Below are 21443 nucleotides of genomic sequence, written 5' to 3'. Positions count from 1 at the left end.
AATGAATAGAAACCCCCGACCCAAAAACAGCCTGCCTTGTCCTGCACTGGCCGGGAAGGAGCTCGTGGAAAAGAAGGGTTAATCTGTCTCTGAAAGCTCGCAGGCAGGCGTGTGCTTCGCCTTGTGTGCTGGCTCTTCTGCTCGCAGCAGCAATACAATAAGGCGCCACGTGCGAGATGAAGGGGTGGGGGAACGCTTCCAACGACAGGGAAAAAGGAAAACCGAAATCAAAAGGCCCTTGTGAAGTTGTGCGAAGGCCAGATGCTGGCACAAAAGGTTTTCTTTTCATTCTGGCTGCTGTTACTACTTGTCGGGGGGTCGCTCCGCTTCCCAGCACGTGCTGTCCCTTCCTGCTCCTCCCTTTGTATCGCGGAGGGTTGGGGAAGCTCGTCCTTGGGCTGTGCCAGCCCCGGTGTCCTGGCGGCTACCCCTGCTGAATGCAGAGGGGATAAGTGCCAGTAGAAGAGGGGATAAGGGGATAAGGTCAGTAGAAGAGCTGGGTGCCTTTTGTCACCCCCTTGGACACGGAGGTTTCCACGCGGGCGTTTTGTGGTGTGGAGCGCGGCCAAGGGGAGGCAGGGTGGCCGCAGCGTGTGCCCTCAGACAAAGCCTGCCTGTCCCAGCCCCGATGAAGATCAAGGCAAGTCAGCTTGGGGCTTGTCATCATCAGCAAAGGGGCACAGGATTTTGGGATGGCCACCTCGGTTATCCTCTTTTTTTTCAGGGATGGAGTCAGTCTCCACCGCGGTGTCTCCCCCACCTCTCACCCCTCTCCCCTGCTCTTCCCTTCCAGGACAATTAGTAAAAGTGTTTGGTCTTTCGTTGGGATGAATAATTAATTCCTGAGCTTTGTGAATGATTCATGTGCCATATGCCATGGCAACGGGACGTGCCTGCCACCGGCACCTCGCACAAAGGGCAGGGACGGGGAGCATCCAGGCGTTAGGGCTGGGGGGCTCGGGGCGGCCCCTGGGCAGGCAGAGCCGTGGGTTGGGTTTTGGGGAGCACAAAAATCCCCCCATCTTTCTGCACGGCCAGTCTAGGAGCCAGAGCTGCTCATCCCGATGCTCTGCACGCTCTCACCATTTTCGGCTCAGGGTTTCCTGGAGCAAAGCGCCGTTCTGTTGCAGTTTTATTCATTTTCCATGACTTTGCTCGGTGACCATGTGGCCGCGTCCCCCTACCAGAGGGGATGCTGCAGCCTTGGTCACAGGAGGTCCAGCAGCATCCTCCTGGAGAAAGACCCTAATTTCTAAACCCTGAAAGGTCTGGGCTCCTAATGCTAGGGGAGAGGGAGCCGTGCTGCTGCGTTCCCCGGGTGCAGGATCCATCCCATGGGCCACTCACACACCTTCACCCTGTCCTTCCCCACCCCAGGAGCCACTGTGCAGGTGGTGAGCCCTTCCCCTGTCCCCGGGGACATCGTCCCCCTTGGTGCCAGCAGGACCAGCAGCTTTGCAGCCCCACAATCTACTCGTGTTGCGGCCCCAAAACCTAGAAAGAACAAGGAAAAAAAAAAAAAAGGTGGTTTTCAGGTCGCTCCAAACCACGCTGCAGGCAGGGCGTGGGGCTGGCTTGTGTCCCCTCGGTGTCACCATCACTTCTTGGGAATATTGGGGTGAGCGGGGTCGTTGCTTGCAGAGCCACCCAGAGCACGGCAGGGCTGCCGCGGCGCGTTCGTCTGCGTAACCGGTGCCGGTCACAACACCATCTGCAGAGGAGGGGGTGATCCAGTGGCCAAAAAGGGGAAGAATGGGGTAAAATCCCCGGGTAACTTCCTTTCCGTGAGCCGTTTGACCAGTCTATTAATTACGCGCTAGTCTCCCTCACGGAGTCAGGTGGCGGTTCAGGCCCTGAGGGGCCTTTCCACTTAATTATAAATATTAATTTGTGTGCCAGCCAGCACCCTGCCTGGCCCAGATTCGGAGCCGGGATGGCTCTGGCAGCTCGCTGGCACCTCCAGCCCCGTGCAGGGCCCGGGTGGGCATCACCGGGGAGGGCTCGGTTTGGCGAGGGGGAGACGGAGCCGTCTGCTCTGGGGGTCAGCATTTGCTTGGGAGTACAGCTTTGGGATACGCACCAGCTGGGTCCCTGGGGACAGAGCTGCCCATTGGGAACTTGGGATGTGATTTATTTTTTGTTTGTTTTTTTCCCCCCCTCTCCCAGGACAAGGGCTCCAGCCCCAAGGTGCCCCCGGAGCTTGCCGCTAGCTCCAGGGGCTGCACGTAAATAAAAGGAGCGCGTCCCGGCTCTGTCCGTTTATCATTTTTTATTATTTATTTATTTTCTCCTAAGCACGTGTTTGCCTGCTGCTGATTGCTCACTATTCGATGCTACCCTGCGGATTAGCATATATTTCCCATCCTTCCTCCTCTCTTATTTGCATCCTTCCAGTGGATCCCCTCTGCTCCTTTCTCCACCTGAATCCCTCTTCCCCCTTCCCTCCGAAGAAGTAGAGCTCGCCCCTTTGCCTGGGTGACCTATAAAAACGCCTTCACTTTTTTTTTTCTTTTCTTTTTTTTTTTTTTTTTTTTTTTCCTCTGGTACATATGATGAAAAGCATGAGATCACTGGGATTTTTATAGCCCAATCTGGCAGCTTTTTCAGATAACTTGGATGGCGAGATATAATTTTAGTTTGGGTCCTTGCCTAAAAATAAAGAATAATTATTAGTACCTCAGACGTGGATATTGTAAAGCGTTCGAGAGGGTTGAAATTGTTCTGCAGATACCGGAGCTGCCTCCTCGTATCGGCACGGAGCCGTCCCCTCTCTGCAGGAAGCCACAAGACACCCCGACATGCCAAAACCCGTGGGCACGTGCCGAGGGGATGCTGCTGCCCGGCCCCGGGGCTGATGCTCGCCAGCGGGCTCGGCGCTGGAGCGATTTTTCTCCCTTGTTTTTCCACATTTCGGCTGCTGAAGCTCGTTTCCAATTTCATTTCGGTTTGTTTTAGTTGACGAAGCTTTTAAAGAGCAGATTTAAAGGGGGGAGGAGGAGAGGCTGGACCTTCCCCGGGTGGATTCAGAACCAGGTCTTTCCCCGAGCGATGCGCGTGGCGCTGAAACCGGCTCGCGCCTTCCCGGAGCAGAAGTGGGTCGTGCGGCGCGATGTGGGTCACGCTGTGCCAAAAAAGCACACCTGGGAGGGTTAACGAGCAATTAACAGGTGCCCATGTCCAGAAACACCCGTGTCCAGGGCAGGAGGGTGTTTGGAGCATCCTACTAGCGGTGGTGTCTGTGTGTACAGAAGCCTGGCCACTGGGAGAGGTGATGTGTTTTATTAGAGCAACCAAAGGGCTTGGAAAAAGCAGACAAGCCAGGCTCATGTGCCTGAAAGCTTGCTTGCTTTTTTCCAGCCACCTTGCTTGGTCTAAAATTAATCCTGGCCCTGCTCAGGGCCGTGTGGGTGCTTTGGGACACTGGGCTGGCCAGGAGCAGCTCCAGCAGCGCGCCCTCCTTCGTGGGAAGGATGTGTGGGGCCATCTTTGGCTGTTGGCTGGGAGAAACATCTGCAGTGCCACCACCTCGCTTCGGGGATCTGTCCGACCCCCCCCTGTGGCAGAGCTCATGACGTGCCCTGTCCCCCCGCAAGGACAGGGAGCACGTCACCTCGCCACAGAGGAGTCCCATTCTTAGCAGCGAATTTAGGGCGCAGCGAAGGGCTGCCCTGGAATCGCATGAACCTTGCCTGGAGGCTCCTCGCGCAGGCTCCTGAGCCCTTCAGAGCAATCTGGGTTAGCAGAGGACTTTGCAGCCAGGGCTGGTCCGAGCTCGTGGGGTGTCCGGCTGGCGCTGGAAGCTGGGGAGGTGCTGGTGAGGTTGGGATCGCTCCATCTCCATCGCTCCATCTCCATCGCTCCCCTGGGCTCTGTAGGACCAGCTCAGTGCAGCCGCATTTCCTCATCCCTTTGGGACACGGACATGAGGAGCTGCAGATCCTGGGGGCCGTTTGGCACAGGGTGTCCTTCCACTGGTGTCTGGGGAGTGCAGGATTGTCTCGCTGTCACCGCAGGTTGCTGCAAAGGGATGAAAGCACCCACGCTCCTCTCCCGTGCGCTGCCGAGCGGCCGTGCTGTATTGATTATTGATTTTGATCTCACAGACAATTGAACAAAACATTCTGGGTGCTCCTGACTTAATGAAGCCCCTCTCTTCTCTCCCACCTGCCTGGCATCAGCGTTTAGCAGGGGCTGGGGCACGGTCAGAAGGTGCCACCACGGCTGTGAGCCCGCGGGTCCCTTGGGATCGGGGCCCGGGGTGGTGTCGGGGTGAGGCTGGGGCAGGCTGTGCCGCCCTTCTGCAAACAGAACCAGGCTGGTGAAATGGGGAGGGGGGAAGAGGGGGTCACGGATCCGGGCTGTAACAGCCTGCTTTGCTGCTGGGAGGGTCTGGTGCCAGGAAACCGAGCCGCCTTCCCGAGGGGCGCTGGGCCCTGCATGCCTTGGGGAGCGGGGCAGGGAGCGAGCGCTAATTGCTCAGCGCGCCAGAGAGCCGCTCTGGCCTGTAATTAGGTGGATTAGTGGAACAATGACCCAATTTCCCTCGGTTTTTGGATTGCTGCAAGCAGCCCCGAGGTTGCTGCCACCCTCTGTCCCGCTCTCCTCCCCGTCCCCTCCTCTCCTCCCCCTGCTCCTGCTGCCTTCTCCTCCTCCTCTTCCTCACCCAGCCCGGGTGGGACGGGGCGGCCACGAGCTCTGGTGTCACCGTCTTGTGCTGTCGGTGTCACCAAGCCCCCCAATTCCTGCTGCACTGCCAGCACCTCAGGTATTTCCACCGCTGGCCCCGGTGCGCGCTGGCCCCCTTCTGCCCCAGTTTTTTTTCCAGAGATGGGGAAATTTCCGTGTTTAAAAAAACCTCTAGAGCCCTTCCTGTGCCTTCCAAGGTCACCACACTTTCAGCACTGTATATTTTTGAATGTATTTATCTATGGGGGCATCGCTGGGGGCTCCCAGGGCTGGGGGGCTTTGGCCGGCCGCAGCAGCCCGCAAGCTCCTGTTGCAGCATCCAAGGGGGCTTGGTGGCACGCGGGCTTTGGGAGGTGCTGGATCCCCGCACCCACACTGGGTCCTGCCCGTGGGACCTCGTTCCCTGGGTGGGGAACGTTCCACGGGGCCCTAACCCCGCTCTCTCCGTGTCTGCCCGCAGCATCCTCGCCACGGCCGGGACGCACTTCAACACGCACGTGGACCTGCGCACCCTGCGCGCCGTGCGCGTCCTCAGGCCCCTGAAGCTCGTCTCGGGCATTCCCAGTAAGTCAGACAGTCCTGTTCTCCTCCCAGGGCACTCGCATCCCTTTCCCGTCTCCTCCAGACCAAGGGGACCTTGTTTCACCTCGGCGATGTGGGGTGGAAATTGGGGAGGCGAGGGGAAGAAGGTGACGGGTGACAATGGGAGGTGACCGGTTGGTGTCCCTGGGTGACACATCCCCTGGCCAGAAGGCTGTGGGTGGATATTTCCAGGACTTGATTCAGGGGAGATTTCATCTTTTTGCAAGGTTTCCTCTGCAGAAACGGGGATAAATAAAGAAAATAGGCTGCTGCTGTGGCTTCCCTCCTCGGGCACCTGCTCGTGTTGCCCCGAGGAGATCCTCAGCAGGATGCCCAGAGCTTTGCCACCACCTCCCCAGGGCCCTGCAGAGGGGACCGTAGGGGTGATGTGCTGCAGGCAGTGAGCAGTTTTGGGTTCTGGGGATGTTGTGGGGTTTATCCCAGCGATGCCCAGGTGGTGCTGGGGAGCTCACCCTGCCCCAAAGGCTGTTGGTGAGGTGGGAGCTGGGCTGCCTGGTTCTGAGTAGCGTGTGTGGAGCTGAGCTGGGCTCTTCCTTTTCCCTCCCAGGCCTGCAGATCGTGCTGAAGTCCATCATGAAGGCCATGGTGCCTCTCCTCCAGATTGGCTTGCTGCTCTTTTTTGCCATTCTCATGTTTGCCATCATCGGCCTGGAGTTCTACAGCGGGAAGCTGCACCGAGCCTGCTACACGAACAATTCAGGTGAGGAAGGCAGCTCTGTGCATCCTGAGCATGCAAATAATAATAATAATAATAATAAAAAATACCAACAACAACAAAAAAATGGTTTGCTCCATGTAATGCATGCGCCCCCCCCCCCCCCCTCCCGAGGGGGGCGTGGGGGTGATGCGCTGCGGGCAGTGCTGTGCTCTGGGTTCTGCTCCTCCCTGACCGCCGCGCGCTTTGGCTCTGCCGTGTGCCCGCAGGTGAGCTGGAGGAGCTGGACCCCCCCCACCCGTGCGGGGTGCAGGGTTGCCCCCCGGGCTACGAGTGCCGGGAGTGGATCGGTCCCAACGACGGGATCACGCAGTTCGACAACATCCTCTTCGCTGTGCTGACCGTCTTCCAGTGCATCACCATGGAAGGGTGGACCACAGTCCTGTACAACGTGAGTGGCGAGCCCGGGGGGTCTGTGGGGTGGCTGGGCGTGGGGACGGGGTGCTGGAGCTGGCAGCTCCGTGGCCTGAAAGGCTTTGAGATCCAAAGGCTTCAGTATTTGCCGTGCTGCGAGCAGGAAGGCTGGTCTGTAACCCCAGCAAAGGCTGGGTGCTGCAAGCGTCGGGACCTCGTTCCTTTTTATTTGTGCTAAGGGATACGGGTTGGCATCCACGGGGCAGGTGGACCACCCAAACCCAGGCTGGGCGAGTGTTTCGTGGCCAGGGCTCGGTCTTGCCATGAGGATTCATTTTTCCTCACCCTAAAGGAGCTGTTGGTGCCTGGGTCTCGATGCTTTGGCGGGGGACTGGGGCAGAATTTAAGCACCTGGGAGGTCAGACCAAAACCAAGAGCATTTCTTGGCCGCTTCGGGTACGTCAGTGGGACTAGAGGCTTAACCACGGTGCGTAGTGCCCAGGACAAGCAAGCGTAAGATGATTTTCCCCTGCAGATCTGCCTCAGACCATGGGCAGCTGCTGCCCATAGCCCGGACAAGGGGTTCTCAGGGTGCTGGGGACTGGCTGTCCGGATGACTTTCCCAGCACCAGGCGCCTCGGTGGCCAGCTGTGCTCTGTCATCCTGTCCCCGACGGCCAGGGCCGCGCGCTGCCTCCCCTTCCCGCTCCTCTGCAGAGTACCAGCTATTACTTACCCGTAATAGGTAGTGCCAGGGACCTTCCTCGGCTGCTAATTGAGTGAGGACTTGGGTCTTGGTGGTAAAACGCTGCTGATTCCCGTTGCACGTCCCTCGCCCTCCCCCTGTCTCGCAGGGATGCAAAGGCTGCGGGCACTCGGTCCCTGCACGTGACAGCAGCGAAATGGGCTTAGGGCCCTTTTCATAGCAAAAAAAGCCAACGTGGAGGTGTGAGCAGGCACGGGCATGGGGGGCTGTGGTCCCCGGGGGGGTTCTCACTGCCTCCAAGTCTGGGGGGGTCGGCCAGGGGGTCTCTGCCTTTCCCTGCTGGTGTCAAGTGGTGGGACCGAGTCCCTTCAGGTGAGCGAGGCAGCCTTGCAGGGGAGAGGAGGTGGCAGGGAAAACGCTTCGGCAATCTCTCAAAGAAATTGCTTACTCTAATATTCCCCCGCGTAGCTGCTTCGTGATTTTAAGACCCATTTTCCCCCAATTTTGCCAGGTCTAGGAGCGCGGCTCTCACAATTTGTAGAAAGCGTCGCAGAAAGCTAATCAGCCCCGCGGAGCTTTCCACGTGTGCTATTTTGCGGATGCGCTCGGCTTTCGCCTTGTTTTCAACAGCCTTGCCTGCGTGAAAGGCTGGCTTGCTCTGCAGAAATCAGTGTGCTTTGGGGGGAGGAAAAACAAGCCTCAAACTGCGGGGTGTTACCTCTTTCCCTGGGAGCATGAAGGGTTTAATTCTTTTTTTTGAGGTGGGTTTTGGTTGGTGGTCCCTCCAGCTGTCCAAAATGGAAGCTTAGGAACATTTTGCTTTTCCTGCTGCTGGAGCAGATCCCCCTTGCCTGGGATGCTCTGAAACCAGACCTGATTTCTGCTGCGACCGCAGGGAAACCCACGCTGGCAGAGGGGACCCCTGTCCTGCCTCCCTGCCCCGGTGGTGCAGGGATGCTGAGCACGGTGGGGACACTCAGCCTGCTGAAAAGGCAGGGAAAGGAGCTTGAAATCGTGACTCCCTCCACAATGCCAGCTCCGAGAGCTGTGTTTATTCACCAGGATTTGTTTGTTTGCTCCAGCTCCGGAGGCGCTCGGCTGCTGTTTGCAGGTAGCAGGCAGGAGCGCGTTTTTGGGAGCTGCCGGCAGCCGCTTCCCCCGTGCTGCCGGGAGCTGGGGTTTGGGGCAAAAACACCCAGCAAGGGCACCCGGTGCTCGTACAGGCTGGGGAACGTGGCCTCGGGATGGGGTTTGACCCTCGCCTGTCCCAGCTGGGTGCTTTGTCCCCGGCACTGATGGAGCTGGGGACGCTGGCTGCGTGGTGCAGGGACAGCAGCCCATGGCCAGGTCTCGGTGCAGGGAAGAGCATGGAAAAAAAAAACTCCTTTCCTTACAGGGGAGGGATGCTGAGGTGGGAAGAGGCAGCCCCAGTGAAATGAGGGTGGCTGGAGCAACCCAAGGCAGACAGGAGGGTTGGCACAACCCCAGTAGCCATGCTGAAGCTGGGTCGTGCAAGCAGCCGGCTCCGTTTTTGCCCAGGGCCACGGCCGTCAGCACTAATGGGTAAAATCCTTCTGCCGCCCGAGCAGCACTGGAAGAGCATCCGTGCTGCTAATTAGAAATGCATGGCACAGCTGCTTGCTGTAAACCCCAAATCCCTCTTGCAACACGAGGGGTAGGACTGGGGAAAAAGAGGGTGATAAAATCCAGGGGGTGCCGCGAGGCCGACATTTTTGGCACTGGCAGGCCCTGAGCATCGCTCAGCTGTGTTCAGCCCGGTGCCTTTACGAGGGAGAGGAGGCAGAGGGAGGGATGCTGGCAAGTGAAGGAGGTGGGAGAGGTGTCAAAAGGAGGAAACCTCTCGGTGGCTTAGCCCTCCGTGCCTCGGGACACCGCCAGGCTGGAGCCCTTGCTGAGGGAGAAGGAGACCTGCTGCGTGTGCTTCCAATTAAAACAAACCAAAAAACGCGGCTGGGGAGGGATGAAAATTTAATCGACACGCCGTGCCCTCAGCAGGCACAGACCTTACTACCTCCATGGCTGTGCTGGGGGGCCAGGGCAGCCGAAAAGCCCCCAGCACTGCAGGACAGAGCCCCTTCTGCTCCTTGCCTGCAACTTAACCACAGGTTTAAAAGGCAAACGAGGGCTTCAGGAAGGAGTTCAGGAAGTTCCACCCCAAAGGCTTAAAACCATCCGAACTTTTAACTATCTGAGCTGTTTTCCCCTCACCCCAAGGCTGCTCCTGGTTGCTGTGCCCTGCTAGGTGCATGCACCCCGAGCAGAAACGGGCAGAAAGCCGTGTTTTTGTTCCCCTCCTGGCTCGGCTCTTTGTTAGCACTTGAAGCCAGACCCTTTCCAGCTTGCCAAATGTTCCTGCTTTTTTTTTTTTTTTTTTTTTAAATGTGTGTGCACGCTGAAATGACACAGCAAGAAACAAACTGTGTCTGCTGGATCCACAGCTTCGCAGGCATGTTCTGTCGCAAGCTGCCTGCCCACACCCTCCGCCTTCCTGCCAGGGAAAGTCTCTGCCCTGGGCCGGCTGCTGAAGGCAGCAGAGGCCGGGATGCTCTGGCACTGCCCGACAAGGGCGGGCAGGGGGCTCGGAACCCTCCTCGTTAAGCCCAGAGCCTCTAATTGCCTTTAGCATCCCAGCGAAGATTTCCTTCGCAGCCCCTGGAAGGCGGTGCTGGGGTGCCTGGCTGCGACTTCATGGCAGGTTGGAGTCGGACAGAGCCCAAACCAGTCTCCATGCCCATTTCAGGCATTTTCAAAACACTTTTTTTTTTTTTAGTGCATTTTTTTTTTCAGAGTCAAAAATTTAGAAAATAGAAAAATGAAATATAGTGGAGGTTTTTTTCCCTTTTCCTTGTTTTATTTATTTATTTATTTATTTATTTACCCCTCTCCCCATTCCTTCCCCACAAGACGTGTGTCCATGCGCTTCAGCCCTCGCTGAGCATCCCGTGTCCTGTTTCAGGGACCCCTGTCCGCTCCCCATCCCCTGTCCCCCCGGGGTCTCCACGGTGCTGTGGGCACGGCGTCGGGGCGCCCACCAAGGGCAGGATGCGGCCCACCGGGGGCCGGCCCTTGCTCGGTGAAGGAAATGTACCAATTTCCTCATTAACCTAATTTGGAGAAGAAAAGCATTTTCATTCAGATCTTGTACAGCACCGGGGTCGCTGATGGATACCAGGCGCGGCTGGCGGGGAGTGAGGCATGGCCCTGCATGCGGGAGATGAAATTACTGCTATTAAAGGGAAGAAGGAGATCTGTTACTGCGCTGGGGAGAGCAGCAGCGGGTGTCAAGGTCTTGAGGGAGCTGGTTAGGTCAGGGAATCTGCTGGGAGATTTTTTTGTCTTTTCTTTCTGCCAGATTGCGATGCTGCTCCTGCTGGCCTGTGCGCGTTGCTCTCCTGGATGTGGCCGCGGTTTGCAGGGAGGAGAGGGGCAGGGATGAGGAGGGATGGCTCCAGCCACCCCAGAAAGCCATCAGGAGATGCCAAACCAGGGGTCTGGTGTGCGAACCTTGGCGTGGCAGTGGCTTCGTGTGCGTTGTCCCACCGGCGGCGGGCACTGGGGAGCGGTGGGGAAGGGAGGCACAGCACCCACCAGAAGCCTCCTGAGATGTCCCCTCTGCTCTTCAGCCCCAAGCCCCCTCTGTGCTCGGGAGAGGAGGTGACACCGTGCACAGCCCCAGGTTACATCTGTGCGTGGACAGTGCCCCGTGCTGTGTCCCCCCGAGCAGGTGGCTGCCAGTTGGTTGCAGCGCTGGCTGTATATCACCCCAGTTGAATTACCTGCTGTCTCGCTCCAGATTCGAGCAGAAATCGTGGAGGCTCTCCTAATGCAGATGAATTTTGACAGGGGAGGTGGCTGCGTGCAGGCCACCGGTGTGTGCAGGGCGGCTGTGCAGGTGCTGGGCGCAGCGACCATCTCCAACATCGCACAGCTCCGCTCCTTCTCCATCCACCCATCGCCCTTCCTCTCCTTCCACTTTCTGTCAAGCCACCGGGAAATAAGGACTAAAGGTGCCCTGCAAAGGCAGAAGGCGCTTTCTGCTTATTTTTAGGTAGGAGAAATTGAGTTTGTGGTTGTTTTATTATTCCCTCCCTCCCTCCCCCCCCCAGCAAAGAAATCCTAAAGTTTCCTATGCGAGCACAGCCTGAGGGAGGGTACGTGTGGGCTGCAAGCCTGTGCTTTGCATTCGACGGCGGGATATATTTAGACTTCTTTAGATTTCTGGCCCCCGAGTGAGACCTGCTTTTGCAGCTCCCTGCGCCTTTTCCTGCCCTTCGGAAGCGCAGGGGCTGCCCAAAGAGCAGAGCTGGTCCCTGGGGTGCCCGCTGGGGTGGCTGCAGGGCCGGCCCCATCACCCCTGGGGACAGAGCTGCGTGGGGTGCCTTGGGTCCGTCGTAGGCTGAAGGCACGCGTTGGTGTCTCAGGTATTCCCAAAGGTGGTAGCGAGCGTATTTCTTGGGCAGGTGGCCGTGGAAGAGGTGGTGTTGTGGGTGTTCAGGTATTCAGGATATTCAGGAGACGTGTGGATGTGGCACCGAGGGACGTGGTTAGTGGGGAGACGTGGCTTGGACTTGGTGATCTTGAAAGTCTTTTCCCAACCTAGATGGATCTAAAATTCTATAATGAGGGGGTTGTAGCTTTAAAGTGAAGGGAATAGGAAGGATCAGCCATCAGGCAGCGCCTTGGTTTGCCAAAGGGCTTGTGTGAGCGATGGGACCTGGTCTTCAGCATGAGGCCGGGGGCAGGAACGAGGAGTTTCTTCATTTAAAGGAGTTGCAGCTTTTGTGTAGTCTGCGGGTTAAAGCACTGTGGTGTGTCTGCCCTACTACATGTGATGGATGGCCAAGGGGAAAAGCCTACAAGAAGGCACAGGGGGCTGGGCTGATGAATTACTGACTGGGGAAAGGCATTAAAAGCAAATGGTGCCCCAAAGCGTTGGCAAAAAGGGGCTGCTTGGTAAAAAGAATGGCACCTTTGTGCCGAAGAAGTTGGGATGTGCCAAAACTGAAGCCAACATGGACCTTGTGAAGGATGCTTGAAGGGGCAGCAAGTGGTTCCTCACTCTGCCACTGGAAGAAGAAGCGAAGGCTGGGGATGTTGGGGCTTGGTTCCCATGCTGGATGGACATCTCGCCCCAGCTTTTGGTGAACACAACCACGGAGGCAACCAGAAGCCGGGCAGCATAACTGAGAGCATGGCCATGGCCCCAGCCCATGGTGCCCATCACCGTGGTGCTGGGCATCACCTCCCCCCGCGTTCGGGGGGGGCTGGCACACGAAATGGCAGGTCTGGTAACGCGTATTTATAACAGCTCCGGCGTGCTGGGGGAGGCACCAGCTGACTGGAGGAGAGCGAATGCGATGCCTATATTTAAAAGCGGGGGGAGGAAGGAAAAAGTAAGGCAGGCAGGAATAAGGCTGCGAGCCTGACCTCAATTGCATGCCATTTCGGAACAGATTTTGGAGGCAAAAGAGGAAAATGAATCATGGGTTTGCCAAAGGTAGGTCATGCCGGGCTAACCTGGCAGCAGAGGACAGGTTTTCTAAGTGCAGGAAACGTGCAGAGCTTCTCGTCGTAGTAGGGCTTTTGTTACGGGAAAGAGGTGACGAAGAGGAGCTGGTGGGAAGGGAGCAGCTCCGAGGTGGGGCTGGATGGGGTTTTGGGACCTACTGGTGGGGTTTCGTGGGGATGAGACACGTGTGTGTTGGAGGAGAGTGAAGACACCCCCGAAGAACCCAGGTCGTTGTGGTTGGAAGTGCCAGGATGGAGGCGGAGGGGCAGGAGGAGAGAGGTTTGCCATCAGGGTGATGAAGGCTCACAGCATCGTGCCGGGTTGCCCTGGGACCCATCGGGATGGCTCGCTCGGGTCTCCGGTGTCCAGGAAAGTGAATATTAACCATGGGCTGGGGAAGGGAAGGGGCTACAAGGCAATTAGGGAGGGAGAGGCAGTCACGTAGGAGAAAACTGGGGGAACCTTGCTTTATCTAGCAAGGCAGAGGCTGGGGGTGGCCGTGATCGCTATCTATAAACACATCGGGATGGGAAACGAAGAGCTATTTAAGCCAAAGGCCAATGCTGGCAAGAGAACAAATGGGTATAAACTGGCCACAAATAAATTTAGGCTGAGAGTTAGGGCAGCCATTAGAGCATCAGCTTGAGGAGCCTTCCAGTGGGAACAGTGCGTTATTCATGGGCTGGTGTGCTTCAGCTTTGGGCTGGAGAGGTGGCTGCTATGGGCTGGAGAAGCAGTGGGAAATGCTGAGCTCCTTGGGGAATAAAAGGACAAATTCTGGCCATTAGAGCAGGGCAATGCTGGTCACCAGTGCCACCGGTTTAGGCCGTGCCCGCAAAGCATGGCGGTGTCGGGGCGCTGCTGGTGTCGTTGGCTGGTGGCCCTGGGGAAATCGCCCTGGGAGAAGATGTCGTGTTCACCTGTTGAAGACTCAGCTATTTTGCACCCCCTGGGCCTTGGGGGAAGTCCCCTGGTTTTCAGGAAGGGGCTGGTTCCAAAGGGGACTGGCACGGGTGGCAGGCACCCAATGGCACTGTGACAGCAGGCTGGAGTTCTGTGTGGGCTTGGTCCAAGGGGTGCACAGTGCCTTCAAGGATGATGCCATGGAAAATGGAGCTGTAAGAGAGCAGTGGCCTGAAGCTAGGATTCAGGGGGAGGCCTGGGTGTCTCTGGAGGGTGGTGGTGAGCGTTGGCTGCCTGAGATTCCCGTACACCATTCCGAACTCCTTGTGCTCACTTCTGGCCCCAAGGAAAGGGGCTAGTGGTGGAGCAGGGCTCTTGCAGAGAGCGGGACCTCGAGAAGATGTGTGGTGTCCCTGCTGCCAAAGCAGGAGGGCAATGAGCTTCTGTGGGTGCTTTCCCCAGCCCCAAAGAGGCGTGCACAGCCAGCCTGCAGTGCTCACGGGATGGGGCGATGCCAAGGCACCCGGCAACCACTCGGGGTGCCCAGGGAAGGGTCTGGCAGGCAGCACTTGAGGCTCTGCCCACAGTATCCCCCCATGTGCTGGTCAGTGCCAGCAGCCAGAACGGCTGGTGTCCCTGTGCTGGCATGGTGGGGACACCTCAGTCACTGGAGGAAGGCTTGAGCACGGTGGCTTTCTCCTCTCTTCCAGGAGATGGGCTCTGCTCCTGCGCTGGCCGGCGGGGAGACGTAGTGCCAATGAGTCAGACGAAGATGAGGGCTTAATTAGCACGGGGAAGGGGGGGGGGGGAAGAAGGAGAGAGAAAAGAGAAAGAGCCTTTCATTGCAACAAGATTGATGCCACCTCCCCCAGACAGTCACGTTCTGCCGCATCACCCTCCAGCCCGGCGTCATGTGCGCGCTGCCTGGCGCCCGAGGACAAATGGGGCCGGGGAGCGGCTGCAAGGTACAGGGGGGCACTGCCTTGTTAAAAGCCCCGGTGAATAATTGCCTGGAGCTGCAGCCTGCTCCTTGGGGCCGGGGTGGGATAACGCAGCGGGGTGACGGCAGGAGCCCATCAGGTTTGGAGGCACATCCGTAATACCCCGAGGAGGGTGGTGTGGTTGGTCTGGGGGGAGAACTGCCACCCTCCGCCCCGGAGCTTGCCTTGGATGTAACCTCACGCCTGTGTTTTCCTTCCCCTCCAGACCAATGATGCCTTAGGAGCCACCTGGAACTGGCTGTACTTCATCCCCCTCATCATCATTGGATCCTTCTTCGTCCTCAACCTTGTCCTGGGAGTGCTGTCGGGGTAAGCGAGACGCCGTCCTCCTCCGGGCCGTGCCTGAGTCCCAAGGCTGGCCCGGCTCTGCTGTGCCCCCCAGGTCCCCCTGTCCCCTTCCCCTTCCATGCAAGGGATTGCTCCAACTGTGGCTCATCTCCTCTGCTCCCCGGGAAGGGATGCCTGGACTGGGACCTCCTCCAGTGTCTCCCCCCTTCCCTGTGGTCACTGCACCTCCCGGTGTGAGAGGGGTTGCTTGTTTATCGCCCTCATTGGAGATACTTTGGTTCTCTTTCCTGAAAATCTTCTGGTTTTGATCACGTTGTGAGTTGTTGTCAGCACAGATCTGCGACCTGCTGTTGGGGACAGGGCACAGGGGAGCGATACGGAAACGTGTACGAGCTCGGGGTGTGTCTGCAGCGAGCTGCGCGCTTGCCAGCTGCTGGTGTGTGGTGGGCACGAGATGGGCTTGGGGCACCTCGGTGCTCTCCTCAGAGGAACTGAGCTTTTAATCCAAGCCATCAAGCTGGGTTTGGAGAGAAAAAAGCCTCTCGTCTCCATGACGATGAACCAAGGCTGCACCAGCGCATCCTCAGCTCTGGCAGGGGTTAGGGTGGAGGGAGGGAGCGAGGCTGCCGGGAGCGAGGGGTGGCTGCGGTGAGGGCAGGGGGCACCGTGAGGGTTTGTGCTGGGCTCCTGGTGTATGATCAATATCCCCACGTAGCCTCGTGGGCACTCTGAGCTACTCTTTTGGGTGCAGAGACAGCCTTCGGTGAGAAAAGACAGACGTCCCCGTGTGCGCAGCCTGGTGTTGTGACCAGCACTTTTCTCCTTGAGCGTAAAGTCATGCAGTACATTTCCTTGGTGCTTGTTTCTTAATGGTTTGTGGCTTCAGGATGAGGGTATCAAAGTGGAAGCTGGCCCCAGCCATCTCCATATCCTAAATATCCCTGTGATTTCGGGTGTGGTCCTGGTGGTTTTGGACATGCTTCTAGAGAGGCAGGCAGGGCTTCAGCACCTCCGGGTGGGCTGAAATTCCCCAGGTGCAGGGGCTGTGGGGACAGGCTGCAGCAAGGTGTCACGCTGCCTTGCAGAGGATGAAGAAGTCCCAGCAGCACTGGGTGACTTCTGCATTCCTTATGCCATGTCCAGCTTGGGGATGCCAAGTCCGGGGTGGCCGTGGGGACACCCGGCCGTGCCCCGGCCCCCTCTGGGTGCTTGCCCCCACCAGGACCGTATGGGGCAGCCCTTCCCGCACCCGCCGAATTGGATGCAGTTGTCTAGGGCTCTTCCCAGGCGCCGGCTGGCATTTCCAATGTTTGTTTATCACTGATAGGGTTTGTATTGGGGAAGGATGCGCGTGGGTGGGTGGCCTAATTGGCAATGGAGATGCTCTCGTGGCGTGCCAGCTACCTAGGGAAAAGCACGGCTGCTCAGCTCCCGAGGGGCTGGGCGAGCTGGGCTCTGCCATGGGTGCAAGGCCACCAACCGGGCCGTGGTGTCCCCAGCACCTCTGTGGGTTCAGGACCCCGTGGCAGCGAGGCCGGCTGTCCTCTTGCTGGGCTGGTGGAGGAGCGCAAGGCGCGGTGCTTCTGCATGCACGCACCGTGTGTCCTTGAGCGAAGGTGTGCGAGGGCTCCTTGCCTCACTCTGCTTGCTGAGGTTTTGTTTTTAATGCTTCCCACCCTTCGTTGTGCTGGAGGAGAGCACCGGGCTCCGCTCCAGGAGGCAAAGGTGACCCCTCCGTCACCGTGCCCTGCAGCCGGGGTCTGGCCGCATCCCCCTGCGCTGGGCTGAGCGGGGAGGAGGAGGTCACGTTGGGGATGAGCTCCATGGAAACATCTCCATGGGAAAGAAATGTTTCCTGGTGTAATAGCGCTGCTCTGGGGGAAGGAAAAAAGGCTGTGTGTGGCCAGCTGAAAACACAGTCGCTCTGCGAACTCGGGGTGCTGTGCTCAGCAGCGAGTCCTGGTGGCCCACGTGCTCGGTCCCATCTGCTATTGTAGGGGAAAAGCAGGCAGGAGGTTCTTCTCTGGCCTCTGCCCTCCTGCTTACCATGACTTCGGCTGAGACAGGGTTACAGTGATGCTGCTGTGCGTTGGCCAACCCCAAAAAATGATCTGCGTGACCCACGATGAGGAGCAGAAACCTGCAACCTGCACCGACTAAGGACGAGGTCCCCTCGGGGCTTCCAGCCTCCTCCTCTTGCTTCATCTCACAACTATTTTCACTGGGGAACCAACCAGGCACCCCAGGCAGGTCCTGAGTGCCAAGAGGCTGCAGGAGGACATTTGTTTAATGTGCCACCATCAGAAGAAGTTCGCCGGAGCCCAGATTTAGCAGTCTCCTGGTTGCGATGCGCATCTCTCCCAACAGTCAGTTCCCCAACTGTTAGGCTGAGGCATGACCTCCGTGATGTAAACAGCCTGGATCCATCTGCTCCCGAGCACAATGTATGTGGGAGAGGAAAAAGAAATGATTTCCATCCTAGCGAGGCTCCTCAGTTCTCTCTAAATACACACACATGTGCTGGAATTGCATGCAAGGCTATTAAGAGGAGATGGAGTCGCTCCAGGCAGGGGCTTGGAGAGCAAGTTCTTCTGGGGCTTTGGCATTTATTACTGTGTCTATTAACTTTTCCCCTCTATGGGTGCAATTACGGATCAATTAATTCTAACTGAAAGCAGAAAGGAAAAAAAAAAAAAGAAGAAAAAAAAGAAAAAATTGGCCCCATTCCGCTTTGAGAACATTTTGCAGGTATAGAGCCCAAGGAGATGTGACTGCTCAGCTTTTAAAGCTACACAGCTCCTGAAATAATCCCGGCAGAAGAGCTGGAGCAAGCAGGGATGGAGCACCAGCCGAAATGCCCTGCTTTCTGCCACGTCTCTGGCTGTGGATCAGGAGCTCAGGAAGAGTGAGGCTCACAGCAAGTCGTGTGTCCCGGGGCTGGGGTCAGCCTCAAGCCAGGGGGATGCCAAAGCTGCCCCGTGCTGGAGATCTGCAGAGGTCTGCAAATTTGTGGAGCTGTATTTTTCCTTTTCCCTGGTGGTTTTCCATGCAAACCAATTTGGATCCTTGTGCTCGGGCTGCATCTCCAGTGTGGTGGCAGCACTCGGAAGCAGCAGAGACGTGGTGGGAGCAGTGATGCTGGTGCGGTGTGGTGGCACCGCGTGGTCTGCAGCAGTAGCATGGACGGGGACGGTGACCGACCCAGGGAGGCTCTGTGGTAGTGCCAACGAGAGGTCCTCTGGGAGCCGACGGCAGAGCAAGAAGCTGAGCACGATGGCAGGAAAAATGAGATCCATCTGCCTTGTACCAAACAAGAGAGTAATTTAAACCCTGCTAATTGCTTCCACTCATCCTGGTGATGTTAAGTCTTTTCTCCCTTTAAGTCTTTTCTGCCCCCCACCCCCAGCTCTTGCACTAAGCCTTTGAAAGAAACGACTAATGTTATAATTAAAGGATCAATTTGGCAAGATTTCTTTGTCTTAAGATCTTCTTTCTTTCAGGTTGGGTTAGCGCTGCGCTCCCGGTCTCCGGAGAGCATTCTTCAGCTCCTCCAGGAGCCTTCTGTACCATCTCTGAAATCTTTTCACTTGGCTTAATTTGAATTTTTTTCCTCTCCAATTTTGAGGCATAACAAACGATGAATAAGATTAAGTTTTAGCAATTAATAATAAGGGCGTTGAAGGAACGAGCGCACGTTTTTGACGGAGGCAGGGTTGGGTTTTTTTATTTTTTGCCGGCTCCGCACAAAACCCGGGCCCCGCGTTCGAGCTGGATCAGGTGTTTCGAAGCCAAGCGCTGGGAAGAGAGGATCAGTGCCTGTGAGGTGGGTGGTTTGTGGAGGGGAAAGCAGGAAGAGACACTGCCACAGCAGGGGAAGGCTGCTGGGGACGTCGGCAGTGACAGCAGGATGCCACCACGTGTGCCCGGGAAGCGGCACATTGGATGCGTGGCGCTCCCCGTTGATTCTCCTTGGGGATTATCCACCAGCATGTCTCAGCCACGTCGTGTCTGCTGGGCTCTGTGCCTTCTGAGGATCTGCTCTGTGGGCTCCCTGTAGGCTGGGGAGGAAGGCTGGGGTTTGATGCTCTTCACAGAGCACTCAGTGGAAAGCTCACGTGTTGTTTTTGGAGTTTTGTTCCAGATCTTTTGGAGTTTTGTTCCAGATCTTCCTTAATTTCAGTTGTCCTGGTTGGCGATAGCTGTAGGAGTTTGGCTTGGTAGATGGGTCAGGCTGATGGCTGGACCCGATGATCCCAAAGGTCCTTCCCAACCTAGGTGATTCCATGACTATGTGATGATCCCAAAGGTCTTTCCCAACCCAGGTGATTGTACGGCCATGGCTTTGGAAAGGCGCCGACCCGCAGTGCTCAACACCACGTTACAAGGGGGTGTTCGGTGCCGGTGTTGGGTGGCTTGGGCAGGATCCCCCGAATGAATCACTTGCCAGCTCTCCGCACGTCGTAGGAGGCTGTTTGTTTGTTTTGCAGCGGCAGAGTGACATACCTAGCGGATGCGTTGTGGGTTTAGCACTCGATGGTTAGCTCTGGATCCATTGTGCTTGCTTTGAAGCCATCAATTAGAGCGCTCCGAAGTTCCTGGGAAGTTAGCGCGACGAGATGTTGAAAATTGGTGATTGCTTTGTGCTGCAGCTCGCTCGCAGCACTGGTCCCACACCTTCCGTTTGCTGTCACGTGCAAAGGGGGGACAAAACCCTCCCTGTTTACAGAGACAAAATCCGGGGAGGGGATGGGAGGAGCGATGTTCTCCCCGTGCGGCGCGAGCCGGGGGCAGTGATTGCCGGCAGAGCCCGGGGCGCTCGAAGCAGCGCTGCCTGCACCGGTGCTGCCCTGACCGCAGTGAAACGAAACCCCAAGCTTCCACCTCTGCTGCTCTCGCTGGGGCTGCCAGACGCTCCTGGCAGCGAGGGCTGACCCTGCTATGCCGCCTTCGATGCCGCCCCCTCCGAGCAGGGGGGACGGAGCTGCGAACCCCCGCGCCGTCACCTCGGGACAAATGTTGGAGCTGCCACTCGGCGGCTGGCTCCCTTTTCCATGTGCTACTTGCCCTCTTTGACTTGTTTTCCTCCGTTTCAAAACAACGAGCTCTGCAAGCTCTCGGCTGCTCTTTTCTCTCGGGTCACGGAGTGCTGGTTGCTCCCGGAGAGCGAGCGCCGCATGTGCGCAGAGGTGCCGAGCTGCCCGGGGCTGGTGTCCCCGTGAAGTGCAGGGCACCTGCTCCGCCGGAGGCATCGTAAGGGGACTTTGCGGTGACACACAGCTGATGCCTGACCCCGATCCCAAACAACGGTGGAGCTTGCTCTGGGATGGATGAGAGCTTGTTGACTGGAGCCAGCTGCGGACGAGAAGTTGCTGGGGAGAAGAGGGGAGGTATTTAACGTGCTCAGTGGGCTGCCTTCCCCGCCAGCAGGCGCAGTGTGAGCCTCTCCTGTGATTCTCACTGCTCTGAGCACCTCGAACGCAGCGGGGGCTGCGCTGAGATGCTGCTGCCGTAGCTGGGAGGTTAGGAACGACTCCAGCCGTGGGGATCCGTGGGTTTTGTGAGTTTAGATCCAAAGACTGCAGCCTGTACCATGAAAGGAAACCTGAAGCTGGAGAAGCCCGGCTGGTTCTGATGGAGGGGCTGTAATGCTGGCCCCAGTGGTTCAATGTGTCTGCGCCATCCCAGTGTCCCCGTTCTGTCTTGTCTCCACTCTGGCTTGTCCCCCAGTTATTTGAATTTTTAGATTTTATCTTCAAAGCTGCCCAAAGGCCGGACCCAAGAGATCCCCAGGGTGCCTGCTCTTTCCTCCCATTGCCCAGCAGCAGCAGTGCCTGTAACAGCATTGCTCCTTGGGAAAAGTGAGGTGTCCCATAAAATATCTGGCCAGTGGTGGCTGTGTCCCCACTGATTTTGGGCCCTACATGGAGCCACAACAGCCCGCATCCCTTTGAGGGACCAGCTTACAAAAGGAGCTCTGTAGTGCTGGGAGCTGTGCCTTCTCTTCTGGAGATTCCTCACCTTTATTTATTTTATTTTTTTTTTTTTGGCGTGGGGCATCCGTGCAAAGCAGCACGACGTGGTCTTTCTGAATCATTCCTACTGCTCGGGATCAGTCCTTGTCCTGAAGGTCCCTTGGGGACCTGGTAGAAGACTTCCAGCAGCACCCATAGGAAAATCTGCTTTAAATCACGAGTTTTCTCCCAGGGAGAAGGCAACCACCAGCACCCGCCTCTCTTAAACACTGTAAGTGTGCTCACAGGAGTACAGTCGGGGGTTTTGTACCCTCAGGGTCCCTACTCCAGCCTTTGCTGTCACCTCGGTGCCACCACCAGAATTTATGGCCATCCCTTCTCCCTTCTTGCCACCTTCTGCTGAGGCTCGAGCACCAGGTTACAGGCTGCACCGTTAGTTCAGCATGCTTATGGTGGTTCCTTTATGCCTCTTGGGTAAATTCCATCCGATCCTCCCGAGCTGCACTCGTTTCATCCCTGTTTTCCAAACCGCCTGCTGTCAGCTCCGTGCCGTAACCTTTTCGGACACCCTTCTGGAGCGAAGTTGTTTTTCCTCAAATCGTGGTGCTCGAAACCAGACAGGAGCCGTGCGCCGAGACCTCGCTGGTGCTGAGCGGAGCAGAAGTGTTACCTGACGCCGTGCAGAT

The 21443-nt window shown here is 57.3% G+C and overlaps 1 protein-coding gene across 13 annotated transcripts in view; it reads left to right on the top strand.

The window, feature by feature from the left end:
- CACNA1E (calcium voltage-gated channel subunit alpha1 E) overlaps nt 1-21443 on the top strand; it is an 80481-nt gene that overhangs the window by 18744 nt on the left and 40294 nt on the right. For all 13 annotated transcript variants that reach the window (XR_004752828.1, XM_035333094.1, XM_035333095.1 and 10 more), the window contains exons 5-8: nt 5147-5250; nt 5837-5989; nt 6214-6395; nt 14703-14806. Coding sequence is in view for 12 of the 13 variants with exons in the window: in XM_035333094.1 (XP_035188985.1) it covers nt 5147-5250; nt 5837-5989; nt 6214-6395; nt 14703-14806 (543 nt within the window). In the remaining variant the exon portion in view is untranslated. The remainder of the gene's footprint in view (nt 1-5146; nt 5251-5836; nt 5990-6213; nt 6396-14702; nt 14807-21443) is intronic.

The sequence above is a fragment of the Oxyura jamaicensis genome, chromosome 8, assembly GCF_011077185.1.
Source record: "Oxyura jamaicensis isolate SHBP4307 breed ruddy duck chromosome 8, BPBGC_Ojam_1.0, whole genome shotgun sequence".
Classification (NCBI taxonomy): Eukaryota; Metazoa; Chordata; class Aves; order Anseriformes; family Anatidae; genus Oxyura; species Oxyura jamaicensis.
Note: the sequence above shows the minus strand (reverse complement) of the source record. Positions and strands in the feature narration are given on the sequence as shown.